The 23,621-nt window shown below is 54.9% G+C and overlaps 1 protein-coding gene across 1 annotated transcript; it reads left to right on the plus strand.

The window, feature by feature from the left end:
- Window positions 1–1,043: 1,043 nt before the first annotated feature.
- On the plus strand, window positions 1,044–22,992 carry FAM163B (family with sequence similarity 163 member B). The gene is made up of 3 exons (XM_030961605.1): window positions 1,044–1,295; window positions 21,358–21,473; window positions 21,554–22,992. Exons 2-3 carry the CDS (start codon window positions 21,381–21,383, stop codon window positions 22,103–22,105), a joined length of 645 nt encoding a protein of 214 aa, XP_030817465.1. The 5' UTR covers window positions 1,044–1,295; window positions 21,358–21,380; the 3' UTR covers window positions 22,106–22,992.
- Window positions 22,993–23,621: the final 629 nt, after the last annotated feature.

Raw genomic sequence — 23,621 nt, forward strand, 5'->3', positions numbered from 1 at the left:
AACCAAAACCAGCTGAAACCCTAGCACAGCCCCTGAAAAACAGAGCAGAGGACAAACTCACACCACCTATAAAGTGCCCTGGGGGCCGTGTGGGATCAAACTGTGGGGTTGGTCTCGGCTTTGTCCCTGCCCTGGGGATGGGGAGGGGGATTCTTCTCCTGTGCCAGCGCTGGGGGTGAAGCTCTCTGGTCCAAACCAGCATCCCCTGGCTCCGTGGTGGGTGACACGGCTCTGAAAGGGGGTGACACGGCTCTGGAAGGGGGTGATCTGGGTACAGATGGGGTGACCCCACTCTGTAAGGGGGTGATTTGGGTATAAAGGGGGTGACCCCACTCTGCAGGTGGGTGGTTGAGCTATAGAGGGGGTGAGCCAGTTCTGCAGGGGGATGGTCTGGATCCGTAGCAGGATGACCCGTGTCTTTTTGGGGCTAACCCAGCTCTGGGGTGAGTCCCCCATCTCCCAGCGCTGCTCTGCCCTTCCCGCATACCCAGCGCATCCCCGCATGCCAGGGCTGGGACCCTGAGGCCGCATCCCGGGATGGGAATGGGGAGCAGCCCCACATCCCGGGATGGGAATGGGGAACAGCCCTGCACCCTGGGACGGGAATGGGCAGCATCCCCCACCCCGGGCTGGGAGCGGGGAGCAGCCCGGATCCCGGGATGGGAATGGGCAGCATCCCCGCATCCCGGGCTGGGAATGGGAAGCATCTCCCCACCCCGGGCTGGGAGCGGGGAGCAGCCCCGCATCCTGGGATGGGAATGGGCAGCATCCCCGCATCCCGGGCTGGGAGCGGGGAGCAGCCCCGCATCCCGGGATGGGAATGGGGAACAGCTCTGCACCCTGGGATGGGAATGGGCAGCATCCCCGCATCCCGGGCTGGGGCGGGGGGCGGCGGGCGCGGCGCTGCCCGTGCGGTGCCACTGCCCTTGCGGGGCCGCTGCGGGGCTCGGCGGGCGCCGCTCGGTTCGGCCCCGCTCCCGGGCCGTCATTGGCGGCCCCGCGGCGCTGGGAGCGGGGCGGGGAGGCGGGAGCGGCCCCCGCAGAGCCGCCGGCCCGGCCATGTGCCGACAGGGGTGGCTGCTGCCGGCTGCCTGCTCCGCTGCCGCCCGCCTCCTCCTCAGCCTCCTTCCTGCCGCTTGTTTTTAATACATTATTTTTTTATCGTTATTTCATTTTTAAGATTTTTTTTTTTGTTAGAAACGTTTATTTTGGTATTGATGCTCTCCGAGCCGGAGACTTCGGGAGACGCGGTCCTCACCTGAGCGAGCCGGCCCCATTCATTCCCCCGTGTGAAGGTAAGCGGAGCGGGGGAAGGCACCGGCGCGGGGGCTCCGCGGGACCCCCCCGGCTCTGCCGGGCTCTGCCGGGCCCCTTCTCCCCGCATCTCCCAGCGCTGGGGTCTCTCGCGGTGTTTTTTCCCTGTTTGCTTCGCTCCCGCTCCCGCCCCCGCCGCCCGCTTGCCGGTGCATCCGAAACTGCCTGGGATGGCTGCTCCGGGGAACCGGCAGCGAACCCCGCACCCCGGGCATGCCTGCGAGGGGGGCAGCGGGCACAGGATAGCCCCGCTGCCGGGAGCGGGCTGGGAAGGGAGCTGGAGGGGGAGACGGTGAGGAGGGACATGGAGAACCGCACGGCATCTGCTCCCCCGCAGCCTGGGAATGGGGCAGGTCCCGCCGGCTCAGACCTGCCTGGAAAACCCTGGCGTGCTCCAGGCTCGGCTTTCCCTCACCCTACAGCAGCCTCAGCTCCAGAGCCTGCGAGGGATGTCATGAAAGCACCTTTCAGGGACGAGTGAGAAAGCTGCCCCCATGCCATGGCTCTCCTGGGTGTGCAGGTCGTGTCCTTCTCTGCCCCAGGGACACCTCGGTCCCCTTTGCACGCTCAGGGTGGGACTGGAACCGGCCTCTCTTCATTGGCTGGACATCTCACCTGGAGCCATGTGATTCACTTTGTTTCCATCTCATGTGCTGGCCCCAAAGGACATCAGAATCCCCCTCTCCACCCCAATGAGTTTGTAGGACGCCCCAGGGCTGGGTTGGGTAGGAAATCATCCCATCAGCTCACACTCAGTGATGGAGAGGGATCCAGGGCAGAATGAGAGGAAGGTGATGGCACTGTCACCTGCGGGTTGTTTTTTGTCACTCTGCATCCAGCAGCCATCAAGGTCTGTGCTCTCAGAGCCACATGGATGCTGCTCAGCACATTAAAGGTAGCCTGAGGGCTCAGGGGGGCTGTGGGAGGGAGAGAGAAATCCCCCAAGGGAAGATGGCTTTTCATTTCCCCATATCGACCGCTTTCAGACAGGATTATTTATATTTGACATAACAGATCACCAAACTTGGGAGGTAGTGGGGGTGTGCTCATACTCATTAAGGTAGACAGTTCCCTGGCAGAATAAATTCAAGGTAAGAGAAGACAGCACTTTGAGGTTCAACAGATTGTCTTCCAGCCTGAAACGAGCAGCGGAATCAGCATAAAACCTAGAAGGGAAAACTCTGCACTTGAGTCTGTTGTGATGTATGGCTGTCATTTTTGGGAACCTGGCGGGTTATCCCGATTTTTAGAGTGCAGATGGTGCTCCTGGGTGACTTCATTTGAGCAAAAGTACCCAGTAGGATGGGATTTTTAGTCATCACATCTTGTCTTCACTGAGGAAGCATCTAAATTACAGCGCTGTGAGGGAAAGCAGTTGACATGAATTGTGCGTGAAGTGAGTGCCTCAACTATCCCACACCTGTGCTGAGGCTCCTGTCCCACTGCAATGGCTTGTGAAAAACTGGAGGTTGTTTGCAGTCTCTGTGGTTGATTTTCTTCTTGCCTGAAACGAGCGGAAAGGTGCATTAGGGTCTGTCAGTTGGTGAAAAGAGATTTTAAACACCTTAAAGACTGTGCAGCTGTAATTAGAAGTGTAACCTCCTTCCCTCTGCATGTCAGGATTTCTGTGCAGACTGATGACAGGACCTCTTAAGGAATGGTGCTGGTGCTCAGGAGAGATAAAGAACTTCAACAAAATCCCCTGCAAAGCCACTGATGTTGATTTATCACCCCGCAGTACATTGGTTCTCGTTCAGAAAGGATGTGGGGATTTGAGGGGAAGGAAGGAAACAGCATTTGTTCCTTTCTGGTTTATTGCCAGCAGGCACAGGTGACAAACACTGAAATACCTGTGCCTACCTGGGCACAAGGAGTGGCAGAACATCAGCAGTGCTGTGGCTCCTGGTTGTGTCCTCGCTGTGTTCCAGCAGAGCCTGGCAGAGGGTCTGGCTGTCACATCTCCTGACCCTTTTCCACTGAATCTCTGGCAGTCCCTAAACCCTTGTGGAGGTGACACCAGAGTCAAGCCTGAGCCCTTTTCTCTCTGAGTTCAGCAGTGGGTAAGGGACCGATTCACTGCCTTATTGACCCAAACCTTTCTAAATATTGCCCACTCTGACCCTACAGCCATTCCTCAGCACCCTTTTAGGGTCTTCAAAAGTTTTGCTGGGTGCCAGATTCAGAGAGATAAAGGTGCTCAGTTCCCTCAGGCATTTATGTGCAGCCCAGAGAGCTTTGCTGCATGCTCGCAGCCTGGCACAGTCTGTGCCACTGACCTCTGGCATGGCAGGATGTGTCCTCAGCGCCCAGCATGTGGGGCAAGGAGGGGTTTTGCAGCTGGCCAAGCTCCAAGGGATTTGCCTGACTCAGACTTTTCCCTCTGGCAGCGCAGTGCTGGTGGAAGCAGCAGGGATGGCCGGTCCCTTGTCACTCGGGCTGTTCCCGTACCTGGCTGTGGTGTTGTCATGGATATGGAGAAGGACATGGCCAGGAAAGAGGTGCTGCATCCTGGCAGGGCTCCTGCAGCACGGCTGGTGATGCAGCTTGTGACATTGAAGAGGTGCAGGGAAGGATGGAGCAGAGGTGGCAGCTGTTGGGGTTGAACTTGCAGCTCATTCCCTGTCGAAATGCGTTTTCTCCCAGGTCATTGTGTGTTGTCTCCTTCTCTCCTTGTGATCTCTTTTGGTAGGATTGGTTCCCCCCTGGCCTGAGCAAACAGCCTGTATCCCAGCAGTGCAGATGGGCAGAGGGGTGACAGATAGGTGGGTGATGGACTCTGACCCTCTCCAGACCTTTCAGCCACATTCAGCTCACAGCCAGCACCAACCCAGACAGGGCTGGGACCTCAGGAACCTGCCAGAGCAGCCTGGGGCAGAGGGCAGCTGGAAAGGTTGGGGAACAAAATTAAAGGTCAGAGTCATATTTGGAAATATTCTTGGACCTCTTTGTCCCTGGAAAGGTTAATAACAGCCCTGACCCACTAACAGCAGTCCGGGGCAGCAGCAGGAGGAGCAGGCTCCATGGAGATGTGATTCTCAGAGGCATCACTGAGGGGGACAGGACTGGATTTAGGCCAGAACCACCACCATGATGATTCTACCCCATCCTATGTGTCCAAGAGTACAGATTTCTCTCTGGAGAAATCTCAGCAGGGACAACGTTGGGTGCAGCACCTCCGTCAGCGTGAGCTCCCCTTGGCAGGACGAGGAGTGGAGACCGGACACGAGCCAGGGGCTGCCGAGTTCTGTCACCCTCTCACTTCACACAGAGTTTTCTCCTGCTCATTGAACAGCTCAGAGCTGGCATTTAGCTCATTTAACTCCACTCCCAAGATGAGCTGAGGCATCACCAGGGCAGCTCAGCCCCTGCTCACCATCCAGTGCTTCTCCCCCATCTCCCTCCAGCAGGACAAAAGCCACCTGCAGCCCCAGACATGGATGTTGTGAGTGTGCTGAGCTTCTCTGGACAGCATCACTGATGTGTTCCTGAGCTGGAAGCTGGAAAGCACGTGCCATTGTCCACCTGCCCATGAGCTGAAGGAGGAGGGGATGCAGCTCCTCCACGGGGCTGAGTGGAAGGTACACACGGCTCTGCTGCCCTGGGAAATAACTCTCTGCTCCACAGCTTTTATCAAGGAGATGGAAACTTGTCATATTCTTTTTGCAACCATATCTGACATTATCCAAGCAATTTGCCTTTGGTGTGTTTCCAGAAATAGTTAGGCCTACGGTAGGCAGGGGTGACATCTGGATGCATTACTGTTGAGTTCAGGAACATTCAGTAAACAAGACAGGATCTATTGTTTAAAGGTTATTTCAAAAAGCTCCCAGCGACTTATCTGCCTGTGCAGTGGGGAAAGCTTTAATGGCACTGTGGTAATTGCCTTTTCTGAAGGATGCTTTAGAGGGAACTTCCCCAAAAACCCCAAAGTAAGGCTCAGCCTGTCCCAGCCAGGTGAGGGACCTGAGCCGAGGTGAAAATGTGAGGGGGTTTGCTCTTTGCTTCAGTGCTGGTGGGATCAAATCTGGGAAATGAAGGAAAAGCCAGGCTGGGGGGCCACAGATGGGGGATGCAGGGGAACTCACCAGCACTTCAACAACAAAAAAAGGTCTCAGATCAGCACAATAAGGCAGCAGGATTCACATCAGCAGGGAGGGCGAGAGAAAGAGCCCTCCCCGAGGCACTGAGGAGAAAATAAACGTCATTAGCCAGGGATAAAGCAGCTGCTCCGAGCACCTGAGCCGAGGGTAGGAGGCTCTGCAGGGAGAGGGGGCTGGGGGGCCACAGCAGGAGCCACTTGGAGCCCACCCCTCTATTCAGTCCTTCCCAGAGCACTGAATTAATCTCCATTAATAAAAGGAAAAGTGAATGCCTGGCAGGAGCCAGGGCACAGCTGTCCTCTCCTCCCCTGGCCCAGGTGTCAGGGATGCTGCTCACGGGGAGGGAGGGACGAGCTGTGGCTCTGCTGGCGCTCACACTGCAGGAGCCGCCGCTGCCTGCTCTGCTCAACCCCCGGGGCAGGCAGAATTCCTGCTCACTGATGATTTCCTGCCCCTCAGAGAGGAAAATCATGCCGTGGGCTCTTCCTATTTCTCCCTAATATCTTCAGTGTTTTGTTCTGAGGGGCGGTGGGGTGAGTGAGTTCCACTCAGTGGAGCCCTGGGGCTGGGCAGAGGGCTCTGCCTGCAGCAGGACAACGCTGTCCCACTGCCTCCAGCTCTCCTGTGCCTCACCTGATGCTGCTGTGAGGCTCTGTCAGTGCTGGGGGAGCCCTTGGGAGCTGCTCGGATCCCACACACCCAGCCCATCCCTCCCTTTTCCCTTCTCTTCACCCACTGCTGCTCCAGCCCTGCCCTCCTGCTCCACAGCCCCATCCTCTTCTTCCTCCCTTTCTGAGATAACAATCACAAAATCCTTAGGTGGTGAGACAGCCATGGAAAGCTGGCTTTGGTGAAAAAAAAAAGCTGGTTTTTTCCCTTTGAATTGCTGCTGAAGTCAGCTTAGGCTCTGTCAAGGCTGAGCTGGCTGGCCTCTCCTGGGGAGGGGATAAAGGAGATGATCTTGCTCAGCAGGGGACAGAGCCCTGGGCACCACCAGCTTTAGGTCTGGCTCTGAGGCTTTGCTCTAGGTGCAAGTTCATCTGAGCTGCAGAAGCTCATAAGCTCCTTACACTGTTGCAAGTGCTGAGCAGGCCACGCAGCTGGGATTTCCTCCCCTTCCTTCCCATCTCAGCAAACCAGCAGGAAAACTCCTGTGTGGTTGTATTTTTTCCCAGTGCAGAGCTGATCCCTGGACCACAATGGACTAAGGTGGCCTCTGGTAGCAGCACTGCCTTGTCCCCACAGAGCTGGCACCAGGCAAAGCCTGCTCCTCTCTTTACTCACAGAGTGTTTGGGATTAAAGGGGGAAATCCATCACTATAAATGCCAGAAAAGAGAGAAACCCCCAGATTGCTGGGTGACGAGGCTGCTTTGAAATCCCCTGAGGATCTCCTCATCCCTGTGATGGATTCCTCATCTCCCAACCTCTCCCCAGCTGGGTTCACTTCAGCTGAACGGGATCAAAATGCCTGGAGGTTCAAAGATTCACCGACTGGCACTGATCCCAGCAGAGAGGTGTGGACTCTGATGTAAAAGATGCCACAGAGGCTCTGCTGGGGCTGGAATGTGCTGAGATGCTGCGGGAGCGTGCCGGGAGCGGGGGGGATCTCACAGGGAAGCGTCAGACGAGTCCCCGGAGCGGCTGCAAAAATCACAGTTCAGCTGAAGCATCCCTGCCAGGCACGGCTTCCTGCGAGAAAAACCACGTACCTACAGAGAGCTTTGCTCGTTTCTCTTCCAAATATTCCACCTTCGCTTCTCTTTGGGGTGGTTGGGTGTTTCTGCCGGGGAGATGCTGAGTTATTTCCGAGGTGACCGGCAGGGACAGCGCGATCCCGGCACGGAGCTCCTGTTTGGAAATCGTGTCTGCTTCTGGTGCAGGCAGAGGGTGCTGCAAGGGCTCTGCCATGCCATTTACAGCTGCATTCCCTGCTCTCTCTGCCTGTTCTTGGGGTTTGCATCTGCATTCCCTGCTTTCTCTGCCTGAATTTGGAGTTTGCATCTGGATTCCCTGCTGGAATTTGGATTTAGATCCATCCTGGATCTTCCTACCTGAGCTTTGGCAAACCATTAACTCTCTCCTTTATCTACATTTGGGGTTTGCATCTGCATTCCCCGCTCTCCCTGCTTGCATTTGGGTTTAGATCTATCCTGGATCTTCCTGCCTGAGCTTTGGCAAACCATTAACTCTCCTCTTTACCTGCATTTAGGGTTTCCATCTGCTCTCTCTGCCTGCATTTGGGGTTTGCATCTGGATTCCCTGCTCTCCCTGACTGAATTTGAGTTTAGATCCATCCTGGATCTTCCTGCCTGAGCTTTGGCAAGCCATTCTCTCTCTCCTTTACCTGCTGCCTGCCTTCCCTCCCTGCCGGATAGTTCCTGCATCGCCCCTGCGGGCAGGGATGCTCCTCCTGCCTCCCGTTGTCCCTCCACAACAGCGGCGTGCACCACACCGCTCTTCACTTTAACACAACGTGGAGTGACAGGGGAAAACTGAGTTTTCCTCTAAACAGGAGGCATTTTGTGGCAAAAGGAATTACAGCTCGGTTTGGAGGTGTCCCAGCTGTGGGAGGGTGGCTGAGGAGATGCTGCTGGGGATCTGTGCCCATCTCCTCCCAGGTGCAAGCAGGGATTTGCAGGGATGCAGGCTCTCCTGTGGAAGGGGATGGAGGTGTCTCGGTCTGATTGGTGTTGCCTGCTGGGGAGCTAAGCCCTGGGAAGATTAGCAGTGGGATCTGGGGGAAAATAGCTCTGCTGAGAGAGTGGGAGTGGAGCTGGGAGGGGAAGGATAATGAGCGCTGATTTGCGTTTGTTGTTAGGAAAATTTAGTGGGTTTATTGTTATGTTACACAAAGGAGCAACTGGGGTAATAATTCCAATTTATGGCTGTCCCATGGGCTTCTTGTGTGGCTTTCTCCTTGTGCAAACAGCGACAGGCACCAAGCTACCACTGCCTGTGCCTGCAGAGCAGAGCCAGCCCCACTTCCACATCCGAATGCATAAAAATGCTTGAAAGGTGTTTCTCAAAGCCCTCCAGGTGATGTCTCCCATCCAGCTGCCACCAAAGCCATTTTCTGCGTGACTGTGCCAGAGTTAAGGTCCACCCAGAGCTCCTGGATGGGGGCTGGACTTGGTGACCTTTGGAGGTCCCAAACCAATCTGTGATTCCAAGGGCAGCTCGGGTCTCCAGCGCTGGCATCCCTGGGCTTTCAGGTCTCTCCTCTTTGCAGGGCAGACCTGGTGGGCACCAGAGAGCCCCTGGATCCCTGCAAGGGCCCAAGGCCAGGTTGGACAGGGCTTGGAGCAACCTGGGATGGTGGAAGGTGTCCCTGCCCATGGCAGGGAATGGACTGAGAGGGGCTTTAGGGTCTGGGATTCTGTGATCCCCTGTGACCAGCACTGGATGTGACATCCCATGGGCAGACCCAGCCCCCTGAGATAAAGACAAGCACAATGAATATTAGACAGTTCCAGATGATTTCTTTTTTCTGATTTGCAACACTTCAGCTTTGCTGTTTTCTCAAGAGTTATTCCTGATTCTCACAGAAGCTCGTGGGAGCAGATTCAGCCCACAGAAAGTGGAGTTTTCTTAGTTGCACCTATTTTCCCTTGTGTTTCTGGCACCACATTTTTGTTTATGTTGTATTTTTGAAGAAAACAATGCAGGTTACAGAAAACACAAAACAGTGGCACCAGTTTCTGAGAAAACAAGCACTGCTCTTACCTGGTTTTTAGGCACCATTATAAATACAATATACTGTTGAAAGTTCATATTGGCAGGCAAAGGGTTAGTCTGTAAAACACTGTCTGACTTGATGGGTAGTAAATATAAAGTGTGAAGATTGCTGGGCTGTGGCAGAACTGTTGACTGCAGAGGATTAGAGCTGCTCAGCCCCAGGGATGCATAAAACTGACACATGCTGCTGCTGGAGTTTGGCTCCAAAAGAGAAGGGTCCCAAAAATTAATACAGGTTTTCCAGGACCTGAAATGAAAAGGGTTTTGTTTGATTGGGCTGTTAACACCACCTTGTAACCCAAATATCAGGCTTGTGTGATTCCATGATAATCCAAATTAAACCAGCCAGAAGCAGCAGTGATGCATCCTGGGCTCCCAGCAGAAATTCCTGGGCTCCCAGCAGAAAATCAGTGAAGGTTTTGCTGATTTGGTTCTGGGCTCCCAGTCCATCCCAGTCCATCCCAGTTCAGCTCAGAAAATCAGCAGCTTTGCTAATTTGGTTCTGGGCTCCTAAAACTGACACATGCTGCTGCTGGAGTTTTGCTCAAAAAGAGAAGGGTCCCAAAAATTAGTACAGGTTTTCCAGAGCCTGAAATGAAAAAGGTTTTGTTTGATTGGGGCAGCAGGAATGCTGGAGTGAGCCATTGGTGTGACAGCAGCTCCCACAGAGCTCCTCGAGCTCCTGGTGCTCTGGTGAGGAGCTTTCAAAATCCAGGTGGAAAAAAATCCTTCCAAAATCCAGGTGGATGGGGCAATTCTGGAAAGAGTCTCTCCTTTCAGAAGAACAAATTCTGAGCAGAACTTTCTGATCCCATCCATCCTTCTCCCTCCCCTGCCTCAGTTTCCCACATTTGGGTGCCTGTGGCAGCATTTCTCTGGCTGGGCACAGAGAAATGAGCATCAGGAGCCACTGCCTCACTCTCAGGGCCTCTCCAGCACCAAGAGTCATTTCAAAGGCAGGGTTGGTGTCATCCCTGTGCTGACAAGAGGCAAGAAGATCCCTCACACGTGTTCTGCTTTTGGAAAGATGCTGTCCCTGAGAACTGTCAATATCTCAAACATTTGATCCTGGCAGTTCCCAGCCCACGTGGGCTTGAGCAGAGCAATTTTTGTGAAGGTTTTTCTCTTTTTCTTTATTCTTCTAATGAGGGTTTTCAGCTGAGCTGTGAGAGTTCCTTTATGTTTTCCACTCTTTCACTTATGGTTTTGTTGTTGTGGGGTTGTCACTTTGGTTTTTTTTTTCCTTCTGAGTTAAATCTTTCCCTCTCACATCTCCCAGGAAAAGCTGTAACAAAATTAAGGTGAGGAAAAAAGGGAAAATTTACTGGAACTGGTTCATGGTAAGTTGCCAAGAATCTGAAAATTACCCTCCCAGACGGTCTGTATTAATTCCCTGATGCAGCAATGATAAATCCTTATTAAAGAGGATAACATAAGGAGATTTTACTGCCTATAGAAAAACTCCAGGGTGCAAACAATGAAGAAGCCCATCTCCCTCTTGCCCATGATCTCTGGAAGTGTCCAAGGGGAGGCTGGACAGGGCTTGGAGCAACGTGGGATAAGGAAAGGTGTTCCCACTATGGGAGGGGGTGGAATGAGATGAAATTTTAGGTCCCTCCAACCCCCGAACGAGTCTGGAATTCTGTGATTCTGTGATCACTTTGTGATGCACGTGTGCCAGTGCTGACACCAGCCCTGAGGGGGTGATGTTATATTGATAAAAGGACATGGAGGGGAAGCCAGGCAAGCCCCCTGTCCCAGGTGCTGTGGGCAGAGTCTGCAGCAGCCCTAAACCTCTGCACTCCCCTGCTTGCAGCAGCTCCCTGGGGGCAGCAGGCAGGCAGGAATTGAAGTGCAGCAGTTTTTGCTCTCTGCCCCTGTGGAGCAGCCTGAAGGTTCCTCTCACTCACCCTGTGAGGAGTGAGGGGCTCCTTCCCTCCCACCCCATGTGCAGGTCATGCTCTGCCCCATGGGAACATGTGCCAAACTCCAGTCCTTACCATTTCTGTGTCATTTCCAAGATCCCTGAGCTCCCCCTCTCTTCTCCTCTCCTTTATTCATGCACCACGCTGCCTTGCTGGGCTGGAGTGGGAAAAAACCACTCTGCTTGTGCCTCATTGCAGGGCTTGAGCCAGAGCCTCCAGCAGAGCCATGGAAAGCTGTAGCTATGGAAACTCCCAACCCCTTTTCCTGGTGGTTTTTTTGTGTGTGTGTGTCTCTTTGGAGATCCCAGGCAGGGCTGGCTGCAGCACCCAGGGAGTCCCCTGGTGTCACACGGCAGCAGCAGGAGCTGCAAGCACAGAGCCAGCTCTGTGTGCCCAGGACAGAGGAAGTTCTGAGCAGGGAAGAAGTGGGTTCCATGGAAAGGCAGAGCCCAGGAGAGCTCAGGGGTGCCTGTGGAGATGTCACCAGCTGCCACAGAGCCACCCACAGCTGGCAGGGCTGGGCAGGGACACAGGGGTGCTGTCTGAGCAGAGGTGGGATGAGCACAGCCCTGGGGGATGCAGGTGGGAATTTGGGATCTCTGAGCCATCTCCAGCACCCAGGAGGACCCATCTGCTGTGGATCAGCCTGGGAATTTGTGAGTAGCACCCTCACAGCAGAGAGCCAAGTGCCCTCTGCTCATAAAATAAGACAGAGGGGTGTGCTGGTGGCTGGGGGGAGGGTGTCCCTGAAGTTCCCAGGTTGCTGCATTTTATTTTAAAAGAGCTCCCTGGTTGCCAGCCTGGATCTGTGACTCCTGAGCAAAGGGAAGCAGGATGTGCAGCTCACAAAGACTTGAATCTGCTGAGGATCTTCCCATCCCACGGAGATGTGCTCACAGCCCCTGGAAGTGCAGAGCTGTTGGATTTCGTGCTGACTGGCAGTGCTCGTGGTGCCCTCCCCCCTCACTGATCCATGGCTCAGCAGCAGCTCAGGATCGATGGCTCCTTCAGCTCCTGGGACATCTGTGGGGTCACCGGGTCAGGAGAGGGGCTCTGCACCAGCAATTTATACACAGACACGAACGGGACGTGGGGCTGCTAGGAAAGCGTCAGGAGCCGTTTATTTCTCAGCATCAGCCTCATACATGATTTTTTACATGCAAGATGCCAGCAGCTCGCTATCCAGGCAGCAATCCAAAGAAACTTACTGTTACAACATACCAAATACTTGTCTTAGCCAATTACACAGAGCAAAGGCATATTGACAGGGATTCTAGCCAATCAACATAAGCACGCGTAGCTTGGGTTAAAACAATGCTTGCTTGTTCATTTATAAGAAGACAATGCATAAAACCCTGTTCATGAAGCTAACCTTGCTATGGAAACTTTTTGCAACTTAGAAAGCTATTCTGAAACACTAAAACACAGATCTATTGTTCTATTCCTCACGTCTTCCCTACAGCTTACATGATGCATCAGCAATATTCATAACTCTGCTGCAACTGAGGCCTGTCTTTTTCCCACCTCCCTATAAACCCTCTAACTTTATGGATTCCCACAGGGCTCACCCTTCCCAAACACTGCTGGGGGCTGCCTGCAGCATGCACCTGCTCCCAGCTCGCTGCTCTCCCCGTGCCTGGCCAGGTGGAAGCCACCTCATCTGGAAATGGGCTGGAATTTGATGGATTACAGGCAATTTGGCTTCAAAGGCAGAGCTGTGATTTATCAGACAATTTCCCTGTCTGAAAATTGGGTGTTGGAGTAGCAGCAATTTCCAGGCATGGCAGTGCCAGAGCCAGAGAGCCAGAGCTCCTGGGATGAACCAGAAGTGCTGGGATGACCCAGAGCTGCTGGGATAAACCAGAGCTCCTGGGATGAACCAGAGGTGCAGGGATAAGCCAGAGGTGCAGGGATGAACCAGAGGTGCTGGGATGAACCAGAGGTGCTGGGAAGAGCCAGAAGTGCTGGGATGAGCCAGAGCTGTGTCCCAGCTGTGCAGGGAGGCTGAAGCTGCAGCTGGGGCAGTGTGGCCAGGCAGGGCTCTGTGTGGCTTTGGGCCTGCCTGAAGCAGAAGCTAAAAAGTGCAAACGCGAGCTCTGAGGCATTCAGGGCTTCCATTAGCACAGCTGGATGGCAGCAGAGGTGCCTCAGCCCGTGATTTCCCATAGGGATGGTTCTCCATGCAGAGGCTGTGGCATGTGCAGAGCCACAAATCCCAGGGGCTAAAGCAGCCACAGGGAGAGTTTCTGCTTCTGCTGCTCTGTGTGGCCATCATAGGGTACCAGGACCTTGCTGTCCCTCTGTGCAGTGTCCCTGGCCTGTAAATCCTTGTTCCCAGGGTCATTTTGGACGGCAGTGCTGCTCCCATCCCATCCCAGTGCTGATGGCCCCAGGAGCAGGAGGCAGCTCCAGCTCCCAGCCAGGGCTGTCACCAGCTGAGAGCTCACCTGGGCACTCTGTGTGAGTGTTTGCCATCCCCATGGCCCAGCAGCCCTGTCTGAGCCATGAAACCTCGTTCCTGAGGCATTTGCTGGGAGATGGGAGAGCAGGAATGCTGCAGTGAGCCATTGCTGTCAGACAGCCTGGAGATGGGGTTTCCCCCTGGGAATCTCTCCCCCAATTTGAGAGACCCCAGGGGAATGCCCCATGGCCTCTCCCTTTATTCGAGCAAAGTAAAAAGACTCCTCTGTCTCCTTTTTGGACATAAATTTGTGGATTAATTTCCCCAACACTCTCGATGTCACCAACGCCCCTGTGGATGCTTTCAGGATGTGGCCGTTCATTTTCACAGAGGGGCAGAGCAGGGTGGGCATTTCATCAGTGCAGAAATGTCCACAGTCACCTTGCCCAGTCCCTTCGGAGTGAGGACAGCAGCACGTCCAGGAGGGGACATTCCCAAGGGCAGCATCCAGGTTGATTCAGCGATTCCCCCGGCCCTGCCAGCAGCACAGCCTCTCCCCACGGAGCATCTGCAGTCATTGAAATTCCTGCCTGCCGTTGTGCTTAGTAAGCCTTCACGGCACTTTGATGAGCTGTGCAAATATTGTTTCCGCGAGGCTGATTTGCTTGTGCTCAGAGCCATTAGTGCCTCATTAGTGCCGAGCACACACTGCCGGGATGGGCAACCCCGGCATCCAAGGAAACCTTCTGAAGAGTGCTGGAAACTCAGCCTGAGAGCTAATCTCTGCTGTAAAAACCGGTGTGAGGGCATCCCTGACTCTGCCGTGAACTTCTGCTTTTTTAACTTCAGGAAACCCCACAGCTGGAGCAGCTCTCGCTGTAGGATGGATCTCTGGATCAGCCCTCTGCTGGGTTTTGTTGTCACTGAGCTGCTGTCACACAGGTTGTGGGGGTCGCACCTGATGACCTTTAAAGGTCACTTTAACCCAAAATTCGGTTCTGTGGCAAGGACACCTGCAGAGATGCATATACAGCATGTCCTTGGTATTTGGAGAAAGCTTATACAGCAAGGAGTTGTTGGACTGACACGTGGTATTTAACAAAACACTTCTCATTATAAAATCCGGGGGGTTAATTATCTGTAATACCGTTTTTATAAGTGGTTATATTGAATTCTAATAGGAGCAGGCAGAAGGAGCAGCTCAGGGTGACCCATTCCCCACCTCAGCACTGCTCTGGGAGCACTGGGGGAGATTTTCTGGCTGCAAAGGGCTGGGCTGAGAATGGGCAGAGAGGAGAGGAACAGTCCCTGGTCCTTCCAGCCCTCTGGAGGAGTTTATTGTGTGTTCTGGTTGATGCAGACAAGGGGGATACATCCCTAAATCACCCAGTGCTCACCTGTGTGATCCTGCTGTCCCTCCAGCCTTGGTTCTCACTGTCAGGGCAGTAAAACCTTTCCTGAGCAGGGGTTGTCCTCCCCTCAGCCATCCCCAGGTGTCCCCTGAGCCCTGCCCAAGCCTCGGGGTGGCTGGCATCCTGTTCTGCAGAGCTGAGCACTCTTCCAGCAAGGTGCTGGCTGATAAATAATTGATCAGGGGAGAATTTCCCTTTCCAAAGTGTGGTTTCTGCTCTGGACATCAATGGGAACTGAAACATCCCAGCTGCAGGAGGGTTGGGGGACTCTCACAGGGGTCTGGGCTGTGGGTTACCCCTGTGACAGTGACAGCGACCTCTGTAGCTGGCTTTAATTCTCTAAGGCCACCAGAAGGGGACAGGTGGATGTGGAATGTTCTGTTCTCTGTTATGTTTGCAGTTAACAGCCCAGGACAGTGTAACAGGCATCTCCCAGCTGGTGGAGCCCTCTCTGATGTGCCACAGGCTCACAGAATTCCTCTCATTCCAGGGATCACCAGCGGTGGGACCTTCCAGGGTGGGGAAAAGCTCTCCTGAGTGCAGGAGCTGCTCTGCCAAGGGTGGTGTCTGAGCAGAGATGGGCTGAGCACAGCCCTGGGGGATGCAGGTGGGAATTTGGGACTGCTGGGATCTCTGAGCCATCCCCAGCACCCAGGAGGACCCATCTGCTGTGGATCAGCCTGGGAATTTGTGAGCAGCACTCTCCCAACAGGGCACAACAGAGAGCCAAGTGCCCTCTGCTCATAAAATATTCAAAAACCCCTTGGAGTGCCTGGAGATGGGGTTTCCCATGGGACAGCCCTGCTGGGCAAGCAGGCAATGATGAGATGTGTCTCCTTGTGTTGGGGAGTGCCCAGGTGGCCTCGTCAAAGCCAGGGGTCTGCAGTGACCCAGCCTGGCTGTGTGAATCCCTGCAGGAACATCAGCCCCAGGCCAGGAATGGTGTCCCCAAGTGAGGAATGGTGTCCCCAGACCAGGAATGCTGTCCCCAGGCCAGGAATGCTGTCCCCAGACCAGGAATGCTCTCCCCAGGCTAGGAATACTGTCCCAAGTCAGGAATGCTGTCCCCAGGCCAGGAATGCTCTCCCCAGGCTAGGAATGCTCTCCCCAGGCTAGGAATGGTGTCACCAGGCCAGGAATGCTGTCTCCAGGCCAGGAATGGTGTCCCCAGGCCAGGAATGCTGTCCCCAGACCGGGAATTGTGTCCCCAGGCCAGGAATGCTGCCCTCAGGAAGGGACAGGGAGCACACAGGACTGGTGCAGGCCCTGTGGTTGAAGTGTTTTTCATCTGGAAAGCCACGTTCCTGCCTGTGCTTCTGGCAGCTGCCCTGCCCTCTGGCTCTGGTGATGCAAAGGCTCCTGCTGGCACCTTGCCTGGCTGTTCCCAGAGCCCAGCTCTCATTCATTGACTGGGTAGGATTACAGGAACTGGGGGAAATGCACGAGGAAGGCTGGGTTTGCCACCAAACTGGTGCTGTCCCCTGCTTGATTTGCTGCTTTCCCCCCTCCCAGGCTGGTGGCAGCTCCTTCACACCGACGCTCTCTGGCGTTTGCCTTTGGGCAGAGCTGTGGCACTTACAGAGCTCCAGGGTGAGCACAGAGGAGTGTAAGCCAGGCTTATCCTGAATTTACAGCATCAAGGGCTCAGATCTAGCCTGCTCTGCCCTAGACACTTTATTGCAGTGGGATTTCTTGTTCTGATTAAAGATCCTCAATGCTGTCTGCCCCCGACTTGGGGACAGAAGGCAGCAAGGCCCAGTGGCTTAGGGCAGTGGCATCTGGGACAGGCAGCATTGCTCACATTTTTCCCTGGCATCATACTGAGCTCTTTTTCTTCCTTCTGAGGCAGGGTCTGACCAGCAGTGTCGGTGTCAGGATCAGTGGCAGGTGGATGAGCTGGGAATTGGCTGCATTGCCCACCCAGGGCAGGACCTGCAGTGCTGCAGCACACAGGGTCAGGCTCATCTGCCCTCACACAGCTGCTCAACACCCACTTTCCACACAGAAATTAAATCTCCCCAGCCCCATCACCGCCCCATTGAGGTCCTTCCCCTGGATGTTTGCCAGCGAGCTGCCTGGATGAGGGTCAGCCTGGGGGCTGTGCTGGGCTCAGTCCCCCCTCAGAGGCCCTTCCCTGGTGCTGGAGGACACCCAGGCCCTCGGTGCACAAACAGCTTGTCCAAGCCCAGAGCAGAGCCAGGGATGTGCTCGTGCACAGCAGAGCTAGGACAGGCAGGGTGGTGTCACTCCAGGACACGGAGCTGGCCTCCCCTGCTCCCTGCCGAGGGTGGGATGGCTGTTTTCCTTTTTTTTTTTTTCTCCTTTCCTTTCTCCATCTTGGCTGTTTGGAAGCACAGGGCAGAGCTGAGCCCTGCTCCTCTGCACAAACTGTGAGCCAGGGGCAGGGTCTCACACCAGGGGTTGAGCTGAGTGTCCCAGGAGCAGGGGTGGTTCTGTGTTTGTCCCTGTGTGTTCATCAAGATGGGGGCTCAGCTCTCTGGATCAGGAGGTGTTTCTGCCTGTGTCTGTCCCTGTGTGCTTACCAGGGCTCTCAGCTCCCTGTTGTTCCTTGGAGCAGGGGGTGTTTCTGTGTTTGTGTTCACCAGGCTGGGCTCTCAGCTCCTGCTTTCTCCAGTGCTGGGCACCAGGCAGGATCAATCCTGCCAACACTCCTGTCTGTGCTGCCAGCTGGCATTTTGTACCCAGTCTGGCTGTTTTGTCTGAATCTCCAGCTCCTGGAGACAGGTGGATGGGGGCAATTCCCACATTTCAAGGCTGTGCTGCCTCTGGCTCCCAGGGCTGCTGGGGGATGCGGTGGCAGTGCAGAGGAACAAGCTCTGGGATCCAGCTCTTTGCATGTAAAACACAATCTCCTTGTGCAGGCACAGCTTCAGTAGCACCAGCATTCCCTTTTTCTTAACCACTTGCCATGGCAGCACTTCCAGCTGGTGCAAAACCCTTTGGAGTGACTTTATTACCCTGCAGATGGGAGTTGGGGTGGGATGGGACAGCTGAAAGCCTCATTTATGTAATTGTCCAGAAGATTATTCTTAATCCCTGCAAGTTGTCTTAACTGGGTGCTCAGAGGAACCTGGGAGCAGTTTCCTTTTCCATCCCCAGGTCTCCTTCAGCCCCCAGCTTCAGCAGCAGGATCAGGCCAGTCACACGAGCCCCTGGACCTGGAGCTCAGCTTTCCAGAGCCAGGTATTTGCTGGAGCCTTGGTTTGGGCTGAGCTCAGCCCCCCCAGCTGCTCGGAAGCCTTCCTCCCACGCAGCCCTCCCCAGAGGCAGAACAGAGCCAGGCACAGCTGTGAGCAGCCTCTCCCCACACCGGGCACCCCTGGTGGTCCTGGGGCCACGTTCAAGGTGCTGGGGAGGTGGAAAGAGGATGATTTCTCACCCCAACCCTTCCTCTCCCATTCAGTGTTGCTCAGCAGAAGCTTCCCCCAGCCCCTGGGTTGGGCAGCTCCTTGTGGCAGTGCCCAAGGGGAGGCAGAAATCACAGAATCACAGAACCCAGAATCATAGATCACAGAATCACAGACTCAAAAAATCCCAGAATCACAGAATCAGTCACAGAATCACAGATCACAGATTCACAGGATCGCAGAATTCCAGAATCACAGATTCACAGAATCACAGACTCACAGAACCCAGAATCACAGATCAAGGAATCACAGAATCACAGACTCACAGAATCACAGATCACAGAGTAATGAGGTTGGAAGAGACCTCTAAGATCATCAAGTCCAACCCATGCCCTAACACCTCAACTAGACTATAGCACCCAGTGCCATGTCTTTTTTTGAAACACATCAGAGGGTGAGGCAGATCCAGCCCTTGGTGAACAGCTCAGCCTCAAAATCCACATCCTCAGCCATGGCAGGGATGTGCAAAAGCAGGCAGGTGGCACAGGGCTGTGCCTAAAACCAAACAGCTCCTGCAGGACCTGCACCTTCAGAATCTGTGAATTGTGAAGGGGTTTTGCTTTGTAGCAGCACAGCCTGTCCTTTTGCAGAAAGGAGAAGTCTTGCATCAGTCTGGTTACTCTGCTCCCAGCACCCCCAGGGCCACCATCACCCCCTGGCACTGGGGACCCCCTTCCTGCAGCAAAGGGCTGCTGGGCTGGGGGCAAACAGCCTGTGTGGGGTTACAGCCCCCCTGCAGCCCCTTCCTGCTGTCTGCCAGGGATGGATGATGTGCTGGGGGCTGAGTTTGGATGGGTTCAGGCATCCGTGGGAGCTGGAGGGCTCCTAAAGCTGAGGGAAGGAGCTGAGCTCTCCTGGGACTGAGTCTCCCTGCCTGTGCTCCTCAGAGCAGGGCTCCTGCATACCTTCTCCAAGACCACAGCAGAGCTGCAAAGCACTTCCTTTTACCAGGATATTTATTGCTAAATATATGAATCTGGGAGCCTGTGGAGCGTGAAATTAGGAACAAATGTAAAAAGGAGGTCTAGACAGGAATTGTTCAGCTTATGGGCCTCCACATGCTCTGCTTTCCTCCCCCTTTGCACGCTGGAGGGTTTAAAGCTTCCAGGTATGCAGCTTTAATCAGAGAAGTATGTTTGGGGAGGGGAAAAGGCAGAAATGCAAATGGTCCAGCTCGGGAGGGAGCAGTGGCTGCGATGCCTCGTCTGGCTGGCCTCGGCTGGACAGGAACCAGGGAAATCGGCTCCTGCAGCCCTGGCTTGTGCCCCGGGGCTTTAATTAATGGGTGGAGAAGTCAGAGAGCCCTCCCTGGCAGAGCTCTGCCTGCCACCTCCCATCTCGGGCCAGCAGGGAGATGCTGATGCGCTGTGATGGGTGCAGCTCCCATCCTCCAGGTCCTGCAGGGCTGAGTGGCCACCCCAGAGCCAGGTTGCTGTCCCAGCCCTGCTCCCCCTGCCCTTGGCTCCGGGGGATTGCAAATGGGAGCAGCAAAGGGCCCAGGGATGGGCATTTCCAGCTGGCACCTGGCCCAGCCAGGCGTCTCCATCCCTCTTTAAACAGCAGCCAGAGTTTCTAAATCACCGATGCGTCGTTTGCAAACCCGTCTCGTGGCTGTGCTGCTCCCCCTGAGCCTCCTCAGAGCGTTTTCCCCGAGGAAGGAGGGCAGGATTTGGCCCTGCTCTTGCCCCGTGGCCGTGGGGTGTGAGAGGGGTGTGAATTCCCTTCCCTCCTCCCGAGCTGCTCAGCAGCACCATAAAACGTGATGCTGCTTTATCCATTCAGCACTCACCCAACTTTAGCAGGACATTAAGCGCCTGAAAATATGGCCCAGGTTTGTTTTCTCTGGAAGCAGGTTAAATCCCTGACAGATACAGTTGCTTTTCCTCGGGTGCTGAAGTAATTTGGGGCTGGGGTGGCTGGTTTTTGCTTTAACCTGATAGCACGAGCTGGGAGCCAGCTTTGTTAAAGCACTTGGAGAGTAGGTGGTCAGGGTAGGATTTCTCCCTTAATTTATGTCTCTCCTGCTGTTCTCAGCCTGAGCTAAAATGTTGCTGGAGCTTTATTTGTGCCAGTTTTAGTGCCACTGTCTCGTGGCTGCTGGCAGGTGTGAGCAGGCTGGTACCCTGTCTCCCCAGCATCCTTCCTGGGGCAAAACCTGGGTCTGATCCTGGGGTGGAGAGGAACTCGAGGCCTCCTGTGAGCATTCAAGGCAGGGATGCTGAGAACAAACCCCTGCAGGGCTCATGCTGTGCATGATACACAACATCTGCCCTCTGGGAGAGCCCAGCAGGGACAGGGACAGGGACAGGGACAGGGACAGGGACAGGGACAGGGACAGGGACAAGGACAGGGACCTTCTGCTGCTCCCTGTGCTGTCCCAGCTCCCAAGGAGCGTTCCCAGGAGAGAAGAGTGCTGGTGGTACCCCAAAACACAAGCTGAGCCACTGCATCTCTGTGATGTCCCCTGACAGCTCGCCTGGGGCTGTCAAACATCATCCTGGGGTGCCCCCAGAGCCCCCCAACACTGTGGCTTGGCTGTAGTGAAGTGGAGGATCCTGGTGCCTCAGACAGGTCCTGCTCTCAGGGAGGGCAGCTCCCTGCAGTCATTGAAGGCTCACTTAGCAGCTGAGGTTATTCCAAATTAAAATACCACATTGTTTTCATGGGGAAAATGGATTAGAGGCTCAGAGAAAAATGAGTGCAGATCAGAAATCCTTATGGCAAACTCCTTCTCCCATCACTGGAGCTTTCTGCCACCAGGTAGGAGCTGGGAGAGTGCCCTTGGTGCCTGGTGTTATTTCCCTTGGCTCTCCCTCCTGATGTAACCCCAGAGCTGCTTCTCACTCAGCGTGAAGTTTTTTAACCCTTACACCTGCAAGGTGGCAATTTTGGGGATTCCCTGGTGACTTCTCACGGGTGCCCAGTGGATCCTGATTCTGCCCTTCAGAGCCCTCCTGCTTTTTAACCCACTTCAAAGCGGGGTAAGCAGAGAGTTTGGGGTTCTGCAGCACAGCCCCTTATCTGTATACTCAATTTTACAGGCTGTTAATGGAGAAGAGGGCGGATGACAGCCGGGACCGTGGTCATCACAGGTGGAATTTTAGCGACTGTCATTTTACTCTGTATCATCGCCGTCCTCTGCTACTGTAGGCTCCAGGTAAGGCCGGGGGTGCCTCAGCGGGGAGGGCTGATGCTGTGGCAGCTTTGGGGGTGCCAGCTGAGCCCCTCCCTTTTCAGTACTACTGCTGCAAGAAGGATGAATCCGAGGAGGACGAGGAGGAGCCCGACTTCGCCGTGCACTCGCACATCCCTCCGCTGCACTGCAACCGCAACGTAGTGCTGACCAACGGCCCCTCGCTCTACTCCTCATCCCCCTTCACCAAAAAAGCAGCCCAGAGCCGGCCCAGCTGCCCCAGCTGCACTCCCTACGAGCCCCCAACCTCCTTCCTCCAAGAACCCCCCACTTCCTTCCTCCAGGAGCCCCCCACATCCTTCCTCCAGGAGCCCCCAACCTCCTTCCTCCAAGAGCCCCCAACTTCCTTCCTCCAAGAGCCCACCACATCTTTCCTCCAGGAGCCCCCCAGCTCCTTCCTGCAGGAGCCCCCCACCTTCTTCCTGCAGGAGCCCCCCGAGGATCTGCACAACGGGGGGGACAGGGTGAGCTACAAGACGGTGAGCCAGGAGGATCTGGCGCTGCCCGTGTCCAACCTGCAGGCGCTCAACCCCAACCGGCTCTCGGCCATGCGGGAGGCGTTCTCCCGCAGCCGCAGCATCAGCACCGATGTCTGAGGTGCCGCCACCCCACCCAGCCCCGGGGCATTTGGACAGCAGCGGGGAGGACTGGTTGGAGTTCGTGGAGGAGTTTTGAATAGGGAAAAAGCAAGCAAACAAACAAAAAAAAAAAAAATGAAGTGAATGTATTTCGGGCTGGCGGTATAAGGGGGAGCAGAGCAACCCCAAGTGAGGAGTGTGGGGGCGCAGCTGGAATGAGAGGCTTTCCCAGCTCTGCAGAGTTTGCTTTTTTCTTTTATAAAGAGGATTTTGATATTGAGCATCCTTTTCTATGGAGGAGTTGCCCCTCCTCACCGTCTGGCCAGGGGTGATGAGCAAATGATGGGGCTCATGGGTGGCTGAAAACGGCTGAAAACGTACTGCAGGTCAGCAGCAGCTGCTGGCGTGACCTGGAGGCCCCAGGATACACTCAGCCACCCCAAAATATCACTGCCAACCCTTCTGCCAGCCTGTGCTGTGCTGCTCCCTGCTGCAGCCATGGAGATGGCTGTGGCTGTGAGCCCTGCACCATCCCCAGCCCATCCCACTGCTCCAGCCAGGTGTTAATCCCAGGTGCCAGGCACTAATCCCAGGTGCCAGGCACAATCCCAGGTGCCAGGCACTAATCCCAGGTGCCAGGCACAATCCTCTCAGGGTTAGGATGGTGGCTGGGCCTGTCCCTGGAGCCCCCCAGAGTGATCTCAAGGACCCCCTGAAGGAGCTGGGCTCGAGATGTAAAACCTCTGCATTACTCAGAGATGGAAATCACACACAGCACACCTTGGGATGGAGGAATATCCCTGTGGATAATCAATATCTCTGCTCCAAGTGATGCCACACACAGCTTCTGGCTGAGGGCTCCATGGCACAGGGGTCACTGTGTGTGTGTCCACCCCTTGCATGCACATTTTTACACACATTTATTTGTTTGGGTGAGGTTTTTTGAACAAAAATTTTAAAAAAGACACTTTCCCCCCATCCAGGACAGTGTCAAAATGCTTTTAAATTTAATCAAAACCTCTAATTTGCATTTTCCATTGAGCCATTTGCCATGGCTGGGCAGCCTGGCTGTGGCACCAGCTCTGTCCTATGCTGGATGCAGCAGGGACAGCCCTGGGGGAGCAGCAGGCTCAGAGCTGGTCCCTCTGCACCAGATGTGCTGCAAGGGAGCCCTTGGGCTTACTCAGAGATTTAGGAGAGGAATTGCAGCTCTGAGGGGCCTCCTGCTCTGGTTTCTCCTGGCTGTCTCCATTCCTCCCCTCCATGTGACAGAACTCCCTGTTTCTCCTGGACTGGGCATTATTCAGGTTAAAAGCATCACCTGGGGATGGCTGGTGAGGATGGACTGGCTGCACAAAGACTCAGATGGCCTCAGGGCTGTGCTCCAGGGGGATTTTCCTTTTTAAAGATGTTCTGGGAAGAAGCAGCCATGGCTGCAGCCCCCGGCGCTCACGGACACTGTTTGCAGCCTGGCTGGGTATTTTACTTCAAACCACTGAGGGCTTTTAATTCCACAGGAAACCTTTTGAAGTAC

This window comes from Camarhynchus parvulus, chromosome 17 (genome assembly GCF_901933205.1).
Source record: "Camarhynchus parvulus chromosome 17, STF_HiC, whole genome shotgun sequence".
Taxonomy (NCBI): domain Eukaryota; kingdom Metazoa; phylum Chordata; class Aves; order Passeriformes; family Thraupidae; genus Camarhynchus; species Camarhynchus parvulus.

Bases quoted from the DNA above. Each gene is read 5' to 3' on its own strand.
- FAM163B (XM_030961605.1), top strand. From the start codon at position 21,381: ATGACAGCCGGGACCGTGGTCATCACAGGTGGAATTTTAGCGACTGTC. The intron at 21,474-21,553 runs GTAAGGCCGGGG...CTCCCTTTTCAG, and splicing joins TCTGCTACTGTAGGCTCCAG to TACTACTGCTGCAAGAAGGA.